The sequence below is a fragment of the Danio rerio genome, chromosome 2 (assembly GCF_052040795.2).
Source record: "Danio rerio strain M-AB ecotype USA chromosome 2, GRCz13ab, whole genome shotgun sequence".
In the NCBI taxonomy this organism is placed as follows: domain Eukaryota; kingdom Metazoa; phylum Chordata; class Actinopteri; order Cypriniformes; family Danionidae; genus Danio; species Danio rerio.
In genome coordinates this window covers 63,167,501-63,182,500 of record NC_141022.1, presented here as the reverse complement: position 1 = coordinate 63,182,500, position 15,000 = coordinate 63,167,501, and the positions used below count along the sequence as shown (strand labels likewise).

Below are 15,000 nucleotides of genomic sequence, written 5' to 3'. Positions count from 1 at the left end.
CAGCTTATACTTCATCATTACAGTCAGAGTTATGCTGGAGATATTGTTCTCAAACACACACAAAGACAAACAGCTTCTTAGAAAATGTGTGTTATTAATATTATTTAGGAAGTATTTTGTTTTTAATTTACTGTTTTTTGTTTATTTAATTATTTACATCTTATTTATTTATTTACTTTTTTATTTATTGAATTTTATATGTTTATTTGCATTTAATTAAGTGAATGTTTCATTCAAGTTTAATATTTATTGCAATTAATTGTTTTTGTTTATTGTAAGTTATCATATTTGCATATTAATTATTTAATAATCATTTCTATAAATCTAAACGATTTTATCAAATTTGTAATTAAAATATTAAAAATGTAAGAGTTATATAAAATTTGTATCAAATATTATTCATTTCGTTTTTAAATAATTTATGTATTGTTTTCTATTTATTCATAAATGTACATATTCATTGATTTTTTACATTTATTTATTATTATTATTTATTGGCTTTTACATTTTTATTTGTATTTAATTTTCATAAAGTGAATGTTTTAATCAAGTTTATTATTTACTGTAATGAGTTATCATAATTGCACATTCTTTATTTATTAGTTTTTTTTTTAAATTGAAAAAAATAAATTAATTTGTCATTGAAACATTCAAACATGTAAGAGTTTATATAAAAATAAAAATGTATATCATAAATATTATTAGCTAAATATTTAGTTTTAAATTAATTGTTTCTATTTATTCATACTGTATATTTACACTTTTATTGACATCTTTATGTGTTTATTATCATTTATTTATTTAATTATTGACTTTTTCATTTTTATTTGCGTTTAATTTGCATTAATTAAATGTTTTAATAAAGTTTATTATTATTGTAATACTTATTTACATATTTAATGATTTGTAATTATATATGTGTGTGTGTATTTATTCTACAAGCAAATGTTTTAATTAAGTTTGTGTTTATTGTAATAAATTATCATATTTGCATATTAATTATTTATTATTTATATTAATATTTATATTATTTTATTATTTATAATTAATTATAAAGTTTTTTTTGATAAAAATCTGATAATTTTAATCAAATTTGTTATTGAAACATTTAAAAATATAAGTAATATTAAAATGTATCATAAATATTATTTCCAAAATATTTAGTTTTTAATTTATTTATTTTCTATTATTTATTTGTCTTCTATTTATTCATATATACATATTAATTAAATTATTTATTTAATTGTTATTTATTGACTTTTTCAGTTTATTTGCATTTGATTTACAGAAAGTGAATGTTTTAATTAAGGTAATTGTTTATTGTAATGAGTTATCATATTTGCATATTCATCACTTAATAGTCGTTAGTAAAATTCGGATTATTTGAATAAAAATTCTTATTGAAACACTCAAAAATGTAAGAGTTATATAAAAATGTGCAGCATAAATATTATACGCAAAATATTTATTTTTAATTAATTGATTTCTATTTTTTTGTACTTTGTTTATTAATATATTTACATATTTATTGACTTGATACATATTTTTTATTTTATTTGTATTTAATTTGCATGTTTGGATCAAGTTTGTATTTATTGTAATGAGTTATTATATTTACATATTATTTAATAATCACCATAAAAATCCAGTTATTTTGATCTTTTTTATGTACTTGCTTCTTCAATAAACATGTGCTTTGTCTTGTTATTTGTTTGTTATTTTTCATAATATTATATATTCATTCATTCATTTTCCTTCAGCTTGGTCCCTTTATTCATCTAAGGTCACCCCAGCGGAATGAACCGCCAACTATTCCAGCATATGCTTTTACACAGTGGATGCCCTTTCAGTCGCAACCCAGTACTGGGAATCACCCATACACACTCATACACTACAGCTGGATTAGTTGATCAGTTCCCCTATAGCGCATGTGTTTGGACTGTGGGGAACACTGGAGCACCCGGAGGAAACCCACACCAACACGGGGAGAACATGCAAACTCCACACAGAAACACCAACTGACCCAGCCGGGACTCGAACCAGCGATCTTCTTGCTGTGAGGCTGCAGTGCTAACCACTGAGCCACCGTGTTGCCCCAATTTTTTATATACCTTTAATTATTTTATATTTTATAAATAAATATGTTAACATTTTATATTTTAAAATAAGTATTTACTATAAAAGGTCTAATTAAATCACATATACTTTACTAAAAATCTGTTTGGCGTTAGTAAAATGTCATATTATGATTAATGTTTAAATTCTGTTCATCATTTTACACATATTTATAATTGTATACTGATTTATTGGCTCTGTTTTGCATTTTTAACTCAGTTTGTTTTCAGCATTTTGCATTTCTCCGAACATTTTCATTTCCCCCTTTACTTTCGCACGGCTGATCTAAACAACAAACACCTTCAAGCACATCCTATACTGTCCTCTAAACATGAACATCGTGTCTAAATATGCCTGGATATCATGCAAATGACGGTGAAATCTTGATCTTCTGAATGCAAATCTGCCATCTCCCGTTGTTGTGTTGATTGAGGGCTGTAATGCGAGTGCAGACGGCGTGCAGTGTTCACTAATGAGGGCTGATTGTGCTGCAGTGTTTTCTGCGAGCGCAGGGACAGTCAGAGGCCACGGTCACACACACACACACACACACACACACACACATGAAAGAACTTCAGGGGTGCCGCTCTGAAGACACACACGCGCGCACACACACACACATGCACACACACACACACTCTTTGTTCTGCTCTTCAAAGCCGTCACTCGCAGGAATGCACAAACAATGCAGGAGGAGAACAGTTAAAAAGCTAAACGGAGAGCGGATGAGCATCCGCGTTTGAGCAGAAGTGAAGCATCATGGGAAGGAGACAGACGGCCGTACCTGACTGGAGCTCCGCGACTCTGCGCCGGCTTCAGCACCACCGTAACACTGCTGTCCGTCTGGTTCAGCGGAGACTCCTGATCATACGCCGGCATCAGCGGAGCTATACACACACACACACACACACACACACACACACACACACACACACATTCACTCTTATAGTATCGTGTCCAGTGCTTAAAGAGGCTTGAAATGCATCTTCAGGTCTTCCTTTTATGTGTTTCTGCATTTAAAATTGCTGAATCTTTTTTTTAAATCACAATTTTCTGTCCTCATTTTCACACTTCACCAAGAAATGTGGATTTACACACCCAGGAACATGTGCACCGCTGTGACAGCTGCGCCTGCTCCCTGCAGTGTTACTGCACGCTTTCTATTAAGAGTTTGAAGGGGCTTCCGGCATCTAGTAGGGTGTTGTTAGGGTGTTGCAAGAGCATCTCCGGTTACAAATGGGTTGCTAGGTGGTTGCTAGAGCATTTCCGGTTACTATGAGGTTGCTAGAGTGTTCTGGGTAGTTACCAAGAGGTTGCTAAGACGTTTCTGGTCACTAGGGGGTTGTTAGGTGGTTGCTAAAGCATTTCTGGTTACTAGGAGGTTGATAGTGTTTTTGCTGGTAACTAATGGGTTGCTAGGTGGTTGCAGGATAATTTGTGGTTACTAAGATGTTGCTAGAGTGTTTTGGGTGGTTAAATAAGGGGTTGATAGGTGGTTAATAGGGCATTTCTAGTTACTAGGAGATTGCTAGAGTGTTCCGGGTAGTTACCAGGGGGTTGCTAGGGCATTCGTGGTTACTAGTATGCAGTAGTGTTCAGGGTGGTAACTAAGGTGTTGGTAGGTGGTTGCTAGAGCAATTCTGATTACTATGTGGTTGCTAGAGTGTTCTGGCTGGTTACTAAGGGGTTGCTAGGTGGTTGCTAGAGCTTTTCTGGTTATTTGAAGGTTGCTAGAGTGTTCGGAGTGGTTACCGGGAGGTTGCTTTGATGTTTCTAGTTACTAGGGGGTTGCTAGGTGGTTGCTGGAGCAGTTCTGGTTGCTAGTTTGCTCATGGAGTGTTCATGGTGGTAACTAAGTGTTTGATAGTGGATGGTAGAGCATTAATGGTTGGCAGGAGGTTGCTAGAGTGTTCTGGCTGGTAACATATGGGTTGCTAGGTGGATAATTTCTGGATGTTGCTAGAATGTCTTGAGTGGTTATTAAGGGGTTGAGAGGGGGTTGAGAGGGCATTTCTGGTTTCTAGGAGATTGCTTGAAAGTTCTGGGTGGTTACCAGGAGGTTGCTAAAATGTTTCTGGTCACTAGGGGGTTGCTAGGTGGTTGCTAGGGCATTTCTGGTTACTAGTATGCTGCTATAGAGTTCAGGGGAGTAGCTAAGGAGTTGATAGGTGGATGCTAGAGCATTAACGGTTGCTAGGAGGTTGATAGAGTGTTCTGGCTGGTAACTAAGAGGTTGCTAGGTGGTGGCTATAGCCTTTTTGGTTCCTAAGATGTTGTATGTGTTTTGGTTGGTTACCGGGAGGTTGCCCTATTGTTTCTGGTCACTAGGAGATTGCTAGGTGGTTGCAAGAGCAGTTCTGGTAACTAGTTTGCTGCTAGAGTGTTCTGGCCGGTAACTAAGGGGTTGGTGTGTGGTGGCTGGAGCATTTCTGGTTATTAAGATGTTGCTAGAATGTTTTGGGTGGTTACTGGGAGGTTGCTTTAATGTTGCTTTAATGTTTTTGGTTACTAGGTGGTTGCTAGGTGGTTGCTAGGGCATTTGTGGTTACTAGTATTCTGCAGTAGTGTTCAGGGTGGTAACTAAGGTGTTGCTAGGTGGCTGCTAGAGCAATTCTGATTACTATGTGGTTGCTATAGTGTTCAGGTTGGTTAATAAGGGGTTGCTAGGTGGTTGCTAGAGATTTTCTGCTCATTTAAAGGTTGCTAGAGTGTTCGGTGTGGTTACCGGGAGTTTGCTCTGATGTTTTTTTAGTCCCTAGGTGGTTGTCAGAGCAGTTCTGGTTGCTAGTTTGCTCATAGAGTGTTCATGGTGGTAACTAAGTGGTTGATAGGTGAATGATAGAGCATTAATGGTTGCTAGGAAGTTGCTAGAGTGTTCTGGCTGGTAATTAAGGGGTTGCTAGGTGATTGCTAGAGCAGTTATGGTTACTAGTAAGCTGCTATAATGTTTATGATGGTAACTAAGTGGTTGCTAGGTGGTTGCTAGAGCAGTTCTGGTTACTAGTATGCTCCTCGAGTGTTCATGGTAATAACTAAGTGGTTGATAGGTGGATGATAGAGCATTAATGGTTGCTAGGAGGTTGCTAGAGTGTTTTGGCTGGTAACTAAGAGGTTGCTAGGTTGTGGCTAGGACATTTAGGAATAATAGGATGTTGCTAATCTGGATGGTTACCATGAGGTTGCTAAGTTGTTTCTAGTCACTAAGGGGTTGCTAGAGCATTTCTGGTTCCTCGTATGCTGCAGTTTTCTGGGTGGTAACTAAGCTGTTGCTATGTGGTTGCTAGATGGTTGTCAGGTGGTGTTTGTGAAGTGTCTGCTGGGCTTGAGTGTTCTGGCTGAATATTAATACAGGTCCTCAAAGGTTTCTGTGGTGTCTTGTGCTGCAGAAACTGACCTGAGATCTTGGTGGTGGCCTGTGTGATGGCGGGCGGCCCGTAGCCTTTAATAGTGCTGGCTCTGAGGGTGAAGGAGTATGTGGATCCAGGATATAGACCCAAGAACACGTGACCCGTCTCATTCCCCAGTTTAACCACCTTCCCGCTCTGGTTAGAGAGATCCAGCACTGGGTCGAAGGAGCTGACGGCTTTATAGGAGATCTGCAAACACACACACACACACATTAACATCACACAGTAGCTGTGTTTCCATCCCATCCAAGGTTGTACGTTTGATTCATGCGCAAAACTTTTGTTTGTTCGTTCGTTCATTCTTCTGTTTCCATCCCATCCAAAGTAGCAAATTTGATTCATGCATAAAACTGATTAATTAATTGATTAATTTAATCATTTATTCATTAAGCCAATCAATCATTCATTTAGCTATTCATTTATTAATTAATTCATTCAGCCATTTAATTATTCATTCATTCATTCATTCATTCATTCATTCAGCAATTCAACCATTCATTTATTTATACATTTATTCAGACAATAAATCATTAATTAATTAATTTATTCATTCAATATTCAGCTGTTTCCGTCCCTTCCAAAGTAGCAAATTTGATGCATAAAACTGTCATTCATTAATTCATTTAGCAATTCATTCATTCAGCAATTCATTTATTCTTTCATTCATTCATTCATTCATTCATTCATTCATTCATTAAGCAATTCATTCATTCAGCAATTCAATCATTTATTTAGCCATTAAATAATTTAATTTGTTCATTTATTCATTCAGCAATTCAATCATTCAATCAATCAGCTGTTTCCATCCAATTCCCATCCAAAGTAGCAAATCTGATTTATGCATAAAACTGTCATTCATTCATTCATTCATTCATTCATTCATTCATTCATTCATTCATTCATTCATTCATTCATTCATTCATTCAGCAATTCATTCAGCAATTCATTCATCAATTCATTCATTCAATCATTTATTCATTCATTCATTTAGCAATTCAATCATTTATTCATTTACACATTTAGCCATTAAATAATTTAATTTGTTAATTTATTCATTCAGCAATTCAATCATTCATTCAATCATTCATTCATTTAGCAATTCAATCATTCATTCATTTATACATTTGACCATTAAATAATTTAATGTGTTTATTTATTCCGTCAGCAATTCAATAATTCATTCAATCATTCATTCATTAATTCAGCCATTTATTCATTAATTTTGCTAATCAATCAGTTATTTAATCATTCATTCAGCCATTAAATTGTTTATTCATTTGTTTATTTAATCAATTTAATCATTCATTCTTTCACCAATTCAATCTAAATTCATTTATACATTTATTTAGCCATTAAATAATTTTATTTTTTTATTTATTCATGCAGCAATTCAATAATTCATTCAACCAGCTGTTTCCATCCCATTCCCATCCAAAGTAGCAAATCTGATTTATGAATAAAACACATTCATTCATTCATTCATTCATTCATTCATTCATTCATTCATTCATTCATTCATTCATTCATTCATTCATTCATTCATTTGTTTATTCTTCATTCAGCCATTTAATCATTCATTCATTCACACGATTAGCCATTCAATATTTTTATTTCTTTATTTATTCATTCAGCAATTCAATAATTCATTCAATCAGCCATTCAATCGTTCATTCAGCCATTCATTCCTATATTCAGCCATTTAATCATTCATCTATATTTGTTATTTTAGCTAATCAATCAGCCATTTAATAATTCATTCAGCCATTTATTTATACATTTATTCAGCCATTTACTCGTTCATTTATTTATTCATTCGTTCAGCCATTCAATCATTTATTCATTTAAAACTTTATTAAGCCATTAAATAATTCTTTCATTTATTTATTCATTCATTCAGCAGTTAAATCATTCATTCATTCATTCATCCATCCAATCATTAATTCATTCATTCATTCATTCATTCATTCATTCATTCACACAGCCATTTACTTATTCATTTATTTAGGCATTCAATCATTCATTTATTTAATAATTTATTTAGGCATTCAATCATTCATTTATTTAAAACTTAATTCAGCCAATAAATACTTATTTTATTTATTTATTCATTCATTCAGCAAACACATTTTCTGTTTGGACTTTCAGCAGTGAAGATTAAACCACACTGAACTGCACGTCAGCTCTGAACACTGGACTGACACAGCTTCAGTTTACCAGAACTCCTGTGTTCAGCTGCTGACACACACTCTACACTGGAGAAGCGCTGGAGAAATGAAGATGAACTTAATTGATTATTGTGTAAAACATATGCTGGAATAGTTGGTGGTTCATTCCGCTGTGGCGACCCCTGATGAATAAAGAGACTATGCCGAAGGAGAATGAATGAATGAGTGAATGGATACAGCAGAGGTGATGTGCATTCTTTCGTATCGTATGAATCCCACTCAGTTGTGCAGATATGTTTTATGCACATTTTCAAGATTCCATTAAGCAGGTTTTTTTTCCCCAAAACACACATATAATAAGAGTTGGATGGAAACATAGCTGGTGACACCCGAACAAATGCATCAAGACGTCCTTTGAGCTGCGCCAAATTAGACTCCATTATCTCTGAAATGCTTCAAGGCCCATTTCAATTATCAGCCTGCGATAAATAAATAAAAAAATCAATAACAGCATCCACTTCTGACGGAATTTGAAAGGGGAAAACGTCTTGCTTCTCATATTTGGAGGAGTTTGTTCATTACGGCTTCACTAATGAAGCGTCGTACTCCAAACACTTTGATTTCCAGAGATTTTTTCCACAGCATCCTCGCTGCTATTAGAATTCAATCATTTCCCCGCAAAATGAGAAACGCGAACATCCGACTGACAAGAGCAGAGGAACGGGGAAACTGAGGACAGCGAATCTCACCGGGAATGCAGAAGACAGAGTGTGAGGAATCAGTGAGAGCGGGAGGAAGGAAAGGAAGGATCAGGTTCCCTTGATAAGAGGGGAAAAAAGCCCAAACTGTCCTTTTGATATCGTGGGCCGTCAGAGAGACTCAGCCTCAACTCTTTGATACTGTCAAATCAAAGGCAGGACGTCACTGTGGGCTCACGGACAATCCAGTGTACGCTCAGACCCGTCACACACACACACACACACACACACGCGCGCACGCGCACATGCACACACACACACACAATATGAAAAAAATCTCAAATCATGATAAAAGTCATCCCAAGACAGTCTTATACTGTTGCCTATTCTGATGGTTACTATGAGGTTTTAAATTGGTTACTAGGGTGCTTAGTGTTGTTGCTGGGGTGAGCTGTTTGGTTACTATGATATTGGTAATTGATTACTAGGGTGTTTAGAGTTGTTGCTTCAGTGATCTATATAATTACTAGGGTGTTGTTATTTGGTTACTAGGGTGTTTTTGTTGCCGAGTGTTCTGAATGATTACAACGACATTGATTGGTATCTTTGGTATGGATACCGATACTAAGTATGGATGGATAGATGGATGGAATGATAGAACAATGGATGGATGGATGGAGGGATGGATGGATGGACGGAAGAATGGATGAATGGATGGTTGTAATGATATATAACAATGCATGGATGGATGGATGGATGGATGGATAGCATAAAAGAATGTTGGATGGATGGATGGATGGCATAATAGAATGATGCATGGATAGAATGATAGAACAATTGATGGATGGAATGATATAATGATGGATGAAATGATGGATGGATGGAAGGATGGAATGATGGATGGATGGATGGATGGATCGATGGATGGAAGAATGGATGGATAGATGGATGGATGCATGACATAATAGAACGATGGATGGCTGGATGGATTGATAGATGGATGGATAACAAAATAGAGTGATGGATGGATGGATTGATAGATGGATGGATGGATGGATGGATGGATGACATAAAAGAACGATGGATGGATTGATGGATGGATGGATGACATAATAGAACGATGGATGGATGGATGGATGGATGGATGACATAAAAGAACGATGGATGGATTGATAGATGGATGGATGGATGACATAATAGAACGATGGATGGCTGGATGGATTGATAGATGGATGGATAACAAAATAGAACGATGGATGGATGGATTGATAGATGGATGGATGGATGGATGGATGACATAAAAGAACGATGGATGGTTGATAGATGGATGGATGGATGGATGACATAATAGAACGATGGATGGATTGATGGATGGATGGATGGATGGATGGATGGATGGCTGGATGACATAATAGAACGATGGATGGATGGATGACATGATGGATGGATGGATGGATGACATAAAAGAATAATGGATGGATGGATGACGTGATGGATGGATGGATGGATGACATAATAGAAAGATGGATGGCTGGATGGATTGATGGATGGATGGATGGATGACAAAATAGAACGATGGATCTATGGATGGAGGGATGATATAATAAAACGATGGATGGAATGATATAATGATGGATGAAATGATGGATGGATGGATGGATGGATGGATGGATGGCATGATAAAGCGATAGATGGATGGAATGATAGAAGAAATGATGGATGTAATGATTTAATGATGGATGAAAGGATAGATGAAAGGATGGATAGATGGATGTAATGATAGAATGGTGAGTAGATGGATGGTATCTAGGGTGTTTTACTCGAGAGTTTTGTACTGTTGCCTGGGGCAATGTGGATGGTTACTGTGAGATTACATTGCAGTTGGTTACTAGGGTGCTTAGTGTTGTTACCGGGTTGACTTGAGTGTTTTATTTGATGCTGTTAATTGGTTACTAGTATATTTAGTGTTGCTGCTGGGATGATCTGTATGGTTACTACGCCTTTGTTTGGCTAGCGTTGTTGTGTTGTTGCCGGGGTGATCTAGATAGTTACTCTGAAGTCGTTGTTTGGTTACTAGGGAGTTTTGTGCTGTTGTCTGGGTGTTCTGGAGGTTAACTAGGGTTGGTGTGTTCTGGATGGCTACTATAAGGTTATTATTACTAGAAGGCATTGATTGGTATCTGTGAGGTCCCATTACTATTGGTTACTAAGGTGCTTAGTGTTGTTACTGGGGTGATCTGAGTGTATTATTTGATGCTGTTAATTGGTTACTAGGGTATTAAGTGTTGCTGCTAGGATGATCTGTATGGTTACTATGCCATTGTTTGGCTACGGTGTATTGTGTTGTTGCCAGAGTGATCTAGATAGTTACTCTGATGTTATTGTTTGGTTACTAAGGAGTTTTGTGCTGTTGTCTCTGCATTCTGGAGGTTAAAATTGGTTACTAGATTGCTTAGTATTGTTGCCGAGGTGATCTAAGTGTTTATTTTCATGCTGTTAATTGGTTACTAGGGTGCTTAGTATTGTTAAAGAGGCGCTCTAGATAGTTAATCTGATGCCGTTTGGTAACTAGGGTATACTGCATTGTTGTCGGTGTGTTCTGGATGGTTACCACCAGGTTTTAAATTGGTTACTAGAGTGCTTAGTGTTGTTGCCGGGGTGATCTGAGTGTTTATTTTGATGCTGTTAATTGGTTACTAGGGTGTTTAGTGTTGGTGCCAGGGTAATCTAGATGGTTATTCTGATGTTGTTGTTTGGTTACTAGGGTGCTTAGTGTTGTTAAAGGGGTGTTCTGGATAGTTACTATGATGCTATTAGCATTATTGACTGTGTGTTCTGGTTACTGTGATGTTGTTAATTGGTTACTAGGGTGTTTAGAGTTGTTGTCTGGGTGTTCTGGAACTTAAATATTGGTTACTATGGTGCTTAGTGTTGTTAAGGGTGTGTTCTGGATAGTAACTATGATGCTATTTGGTAACTCAGGTGTATTGTGTTGTTGTTGGTGTGTTCAGGTTGGTAACTACAAGGTTTTAAATTAGTTACTAGGGGCTTAGTGTTGTTGCCAGGGGGATCTAGATAGTTACTATGATGTTACTAAGAAGTTTTATGTTGTTGCATGGGTGTTCTGGTGGTTTCTATGAGGTTTTAAATTGGTTACAAGGGTGCTTAGTGTTGTTGCCGAGGTGATCTGAGTGGTTACTAATGATGCAGTAAATTAATTACTAGGGTGTTTAGTGTTATAGCCTGGGTGTTCTGGATGGTTGCTATGAGGTTTTACATTGGTTACTAGGGCGTTTAGTGTTGCTGCCGGGTTGATCTTAGTGGGTTTTTTTGATGCCGTTGTTTGGTGTCTAGAGGGTTTTGCATTCTTGACGGGGTGATCTAGATGGTTATACTGATGTTGTTTGGTTACTAAGAAGTATTGTGTTGTTGCCTGGGTGTTCTGATGGTTACTATGAGGTTTTAAATTGGTTACTAGGATGCTTAGTGTTGTTGCCAAGGTGATCTAGGTGGTTACTAATGATGTTGTTTTTTGATTACTAGGGTGTTTAGTGCTGTTGCCTGGATGTTATGAATGGTTATTTTGAGGTGTTAAACTGGTCACTAGGGTGTCTGGTGTTATTGCCGGTGTGATCTGGGTGGCTATTTTGATGTAGGTAATTGATTACAAGGGTGTTTAGTGTTGTTGATGAGGTGATCTGGATGGGTACTGTGGTGTTGTTTAGTATCTAGGGTGTTTTGTGTTGTTGCTGCGGTAATCTGGATGTTACTACAAGGTTTTAAATTGTTTACTAGAGTGCTTATTGTTGATAATGGAGTGTTCTGCATGGTTACTATGATGCTGTTTGGTAACTAGGGTGTATTGTGTTGTTGCTGGAGTGTTTTGAATGGTTACTATATTGTTGTTTTGGTAACTATGGTGTTGTTGTGTTCTGGATATTTACTAAAAGGTTTTTTAAAATGGTCACTGTGGCGTTTAGTGTTGTTGCCGGGGTAAAGTGTCTGTTGTTTACCTCATACTGCGTGATGATGCCGAAGGTCTGCACCGGCTCTCTCCATTTCAGCAGGATCTTGTCCTCATAAACACTGGCCTGAATGGAGTCCAGAGGAACTTCTCCCGGCACTGACAGGAAGTGACATCATACACATGATCAAAACACAAATTCAGCTCTCCAAGAAAATATTTTTTATGATTAAAATATAATATAATATAATATATAAAATTCACGGAAAAATGTGTACAAAATTATGTGTGTGTGTGTGTGTGTGCAGCTCAGGTGTCTAATTATTTATAAAGGTTGCCGATCGCAGGAAACACAGAACTGATGTTTGTTCCATCAGAGCGGCTCTGCTAATGAGAGCGTAATTAGACATTCAGGGTAAATGTCAGAGTTTCAGCGCACTGAAGGAAATCAGCCTCACCGATATATGAAATAAGATGAGGATGTGTTCACAGTGTCTCCATCACTGATGCTCATCGTTTATAATCACTCTTCATCTGGAATACAGCAATGATGAGTCTTCAGTTCAGCAAACATCTGTGTGTGTGTGTGTGTGTGTGTGTGTGTGTGTGTTTCTAGTTACATTACTTTTGTATACGACTGTGAATTAATATATTTTCTTCTAAGATCAGTGTTTTTGGAACATCACTGGTTTAAATGGGATGAGAATGGTTACATTTCTTGGTGTGCAAAGTTTACTTGTTTGTTTCTGGAACACATTTCACACATAACACATAAAATAAATAGATGGAAGGATGGAATGATATAATGATGGATGGATGGATGGAATGATATAATGATGGATGGAGGTATAGAGGGAGGGATGGAATGATATAATAATGAAGGGATGGATGGATGGATGGAATGATATAATGATGGATGGAGGTATAGAGGAATGGATGGAATGATATAATGATGGAGGGATGGATGGAATGATATAATGATGGATGGAGGTATAGAGGAATGGATGGAATGATATAATGATGAATGGATGGATGGATGGATGGAATGATATAATGATGGATGGATGGATGGAATGATATAATGATGGATGGATGGATGGATGGATGGAATGATATAATGATGGATGGATGGATGGATGGAATGATATACTGATGAATGGATGGATGGATGGAATGATATAATGATGGATGGATGGAATGATATGATATGATATAATGATGGATGGATGGATGGATGGATGGATGGATAGAAAGATTCAATGTTGGATGGAGGGGTGGATAGATGAATGAAATGATTGAACAATTGATGGATGATGGATGGATAGATGGATGGCATGATAGAATGATGGATGGATGGATGGATGGATGGATGGATGGATTGATGGATGGAATGATAGAACAATTGATGGTTGGATAAATAGATGGATAAATAGAATGATTGATGGACGGAAGGATGGATGAAATTATATTATGATGAATGGATGGATGGATGAATAGATAGATGAAAGGAATTATATAATGATAAATAGATAGATGGGTGGTATAAAAGAACAATGGATGGATGGATGGAATGATAGAATGAAATATTAATGGATGAATGATGGATAGATGGATGGATCGAATGATATAATGAAGGATAAAAGGATGGATAAAATGAGAATGTTGGATGGATGGATTGATATAACGATGAATGGAAGAATGAATGAAATGAAAAGAATGGATGGATGGATAGATGGATAGAATGATGGATGGATGATTGAAATGATAGAGCAGTAAATGGATGGATGGAATGATAGAGTGGTGGGTAGATTGATGGATGGATAGATGGATGGATAGAATGATAGAACAGTGGTTAGATGGATGGATGGGTGGATGGATGAATGGATGGATGGATGAAATGATAGTACGGCGGGTAGATGGATGGATGGATGGATAGATTGATGGATGGATAAAATGATAGAACAGTGAATGGATGGATGGATGGATGGATTGATTTGTGGATGGATGACATTATAGAATGGTAAGTAGATTGATTGGTGGATAGAATGATGGATGGATGGATGGATGGATGAAAACATATAACAGTAGGTAGATGGATGGATGGATTATTTGATGGATGGAAGAATGGATGGATTGATTGTTGGATTGATTGATGGATGGATGGATGGATGGATGGAAGGATGGATGGATGAAAGATATAATGGTAGGTAGATTGATGGATGGATGGATGGATTGATGGATGGATTGATTGATTGATGGATGGAAGAATGGATGGATTGATTGTTGGATTGATTGATGGATTGATGGATGGATGGATTGGTTGATGGATTGATGGATGGATGGATTGGTTGATGGATTGATGGATGGATGGATGAAAAGATATAATGGTAGGTAGATTGATAGATGGATGGATTGATGGATGGGTTGACGGATTGATGGAATGATAGAACAGTAAGTAGATGGATGGATGGATGGATGGATGGATGGAATGATAGAACAGTGTAGGGATGGACAGAATGAAATGATGATGGATGTTGTGAAAGGTGAACAGAATGGTAGGATCTGGCCCCGTGAGGTGTCTATGAGCTCTGAGTGTGGTGTGTCACTGTGGTCTGACCGTCCTGCTGTGTCTGCAGGTGTATCTCTGCGCT

General features: G+C 36.7%; 1 protein-coding gene across 22 annotated transcripts in view; it reads right to left on the bottom strand.

The window, feature by feature from the left end:
- The window catches only part of si:ch1073-391i24.1, a 329,366-nt gene that overhangs the window by 122,852 nt on the left and 191,514 nt on the right, over positions 1-15,000 (bottom strand). For all 22 annotated transcript variants that reach the window (XR_015477484.1, XR_015477485.1, XR_015477486.1 and 19 more), the window contains 4 exon segments: positions 14,967-15,000; positions 12,399-12,508; positions 5,510-5,711; positions 2,900-3,002 (listed from right to left, as the gene is read on the bottom strand). The exon segment at positions 14,967-15,000 is cut by the window's right edge and continues 272 nt beyond it. Coding sequence is in view for 8 of the 22 variants with exons in the window: in NM_001443393.1 (NP_001430322.1) it covers positions 2,900-3,002; positions 5,510-5,711; positions 12,399-12,508; positions 14,967-15,000 (449 nt within the window). In the remaining 14 variants the exon portion in view is untranslated.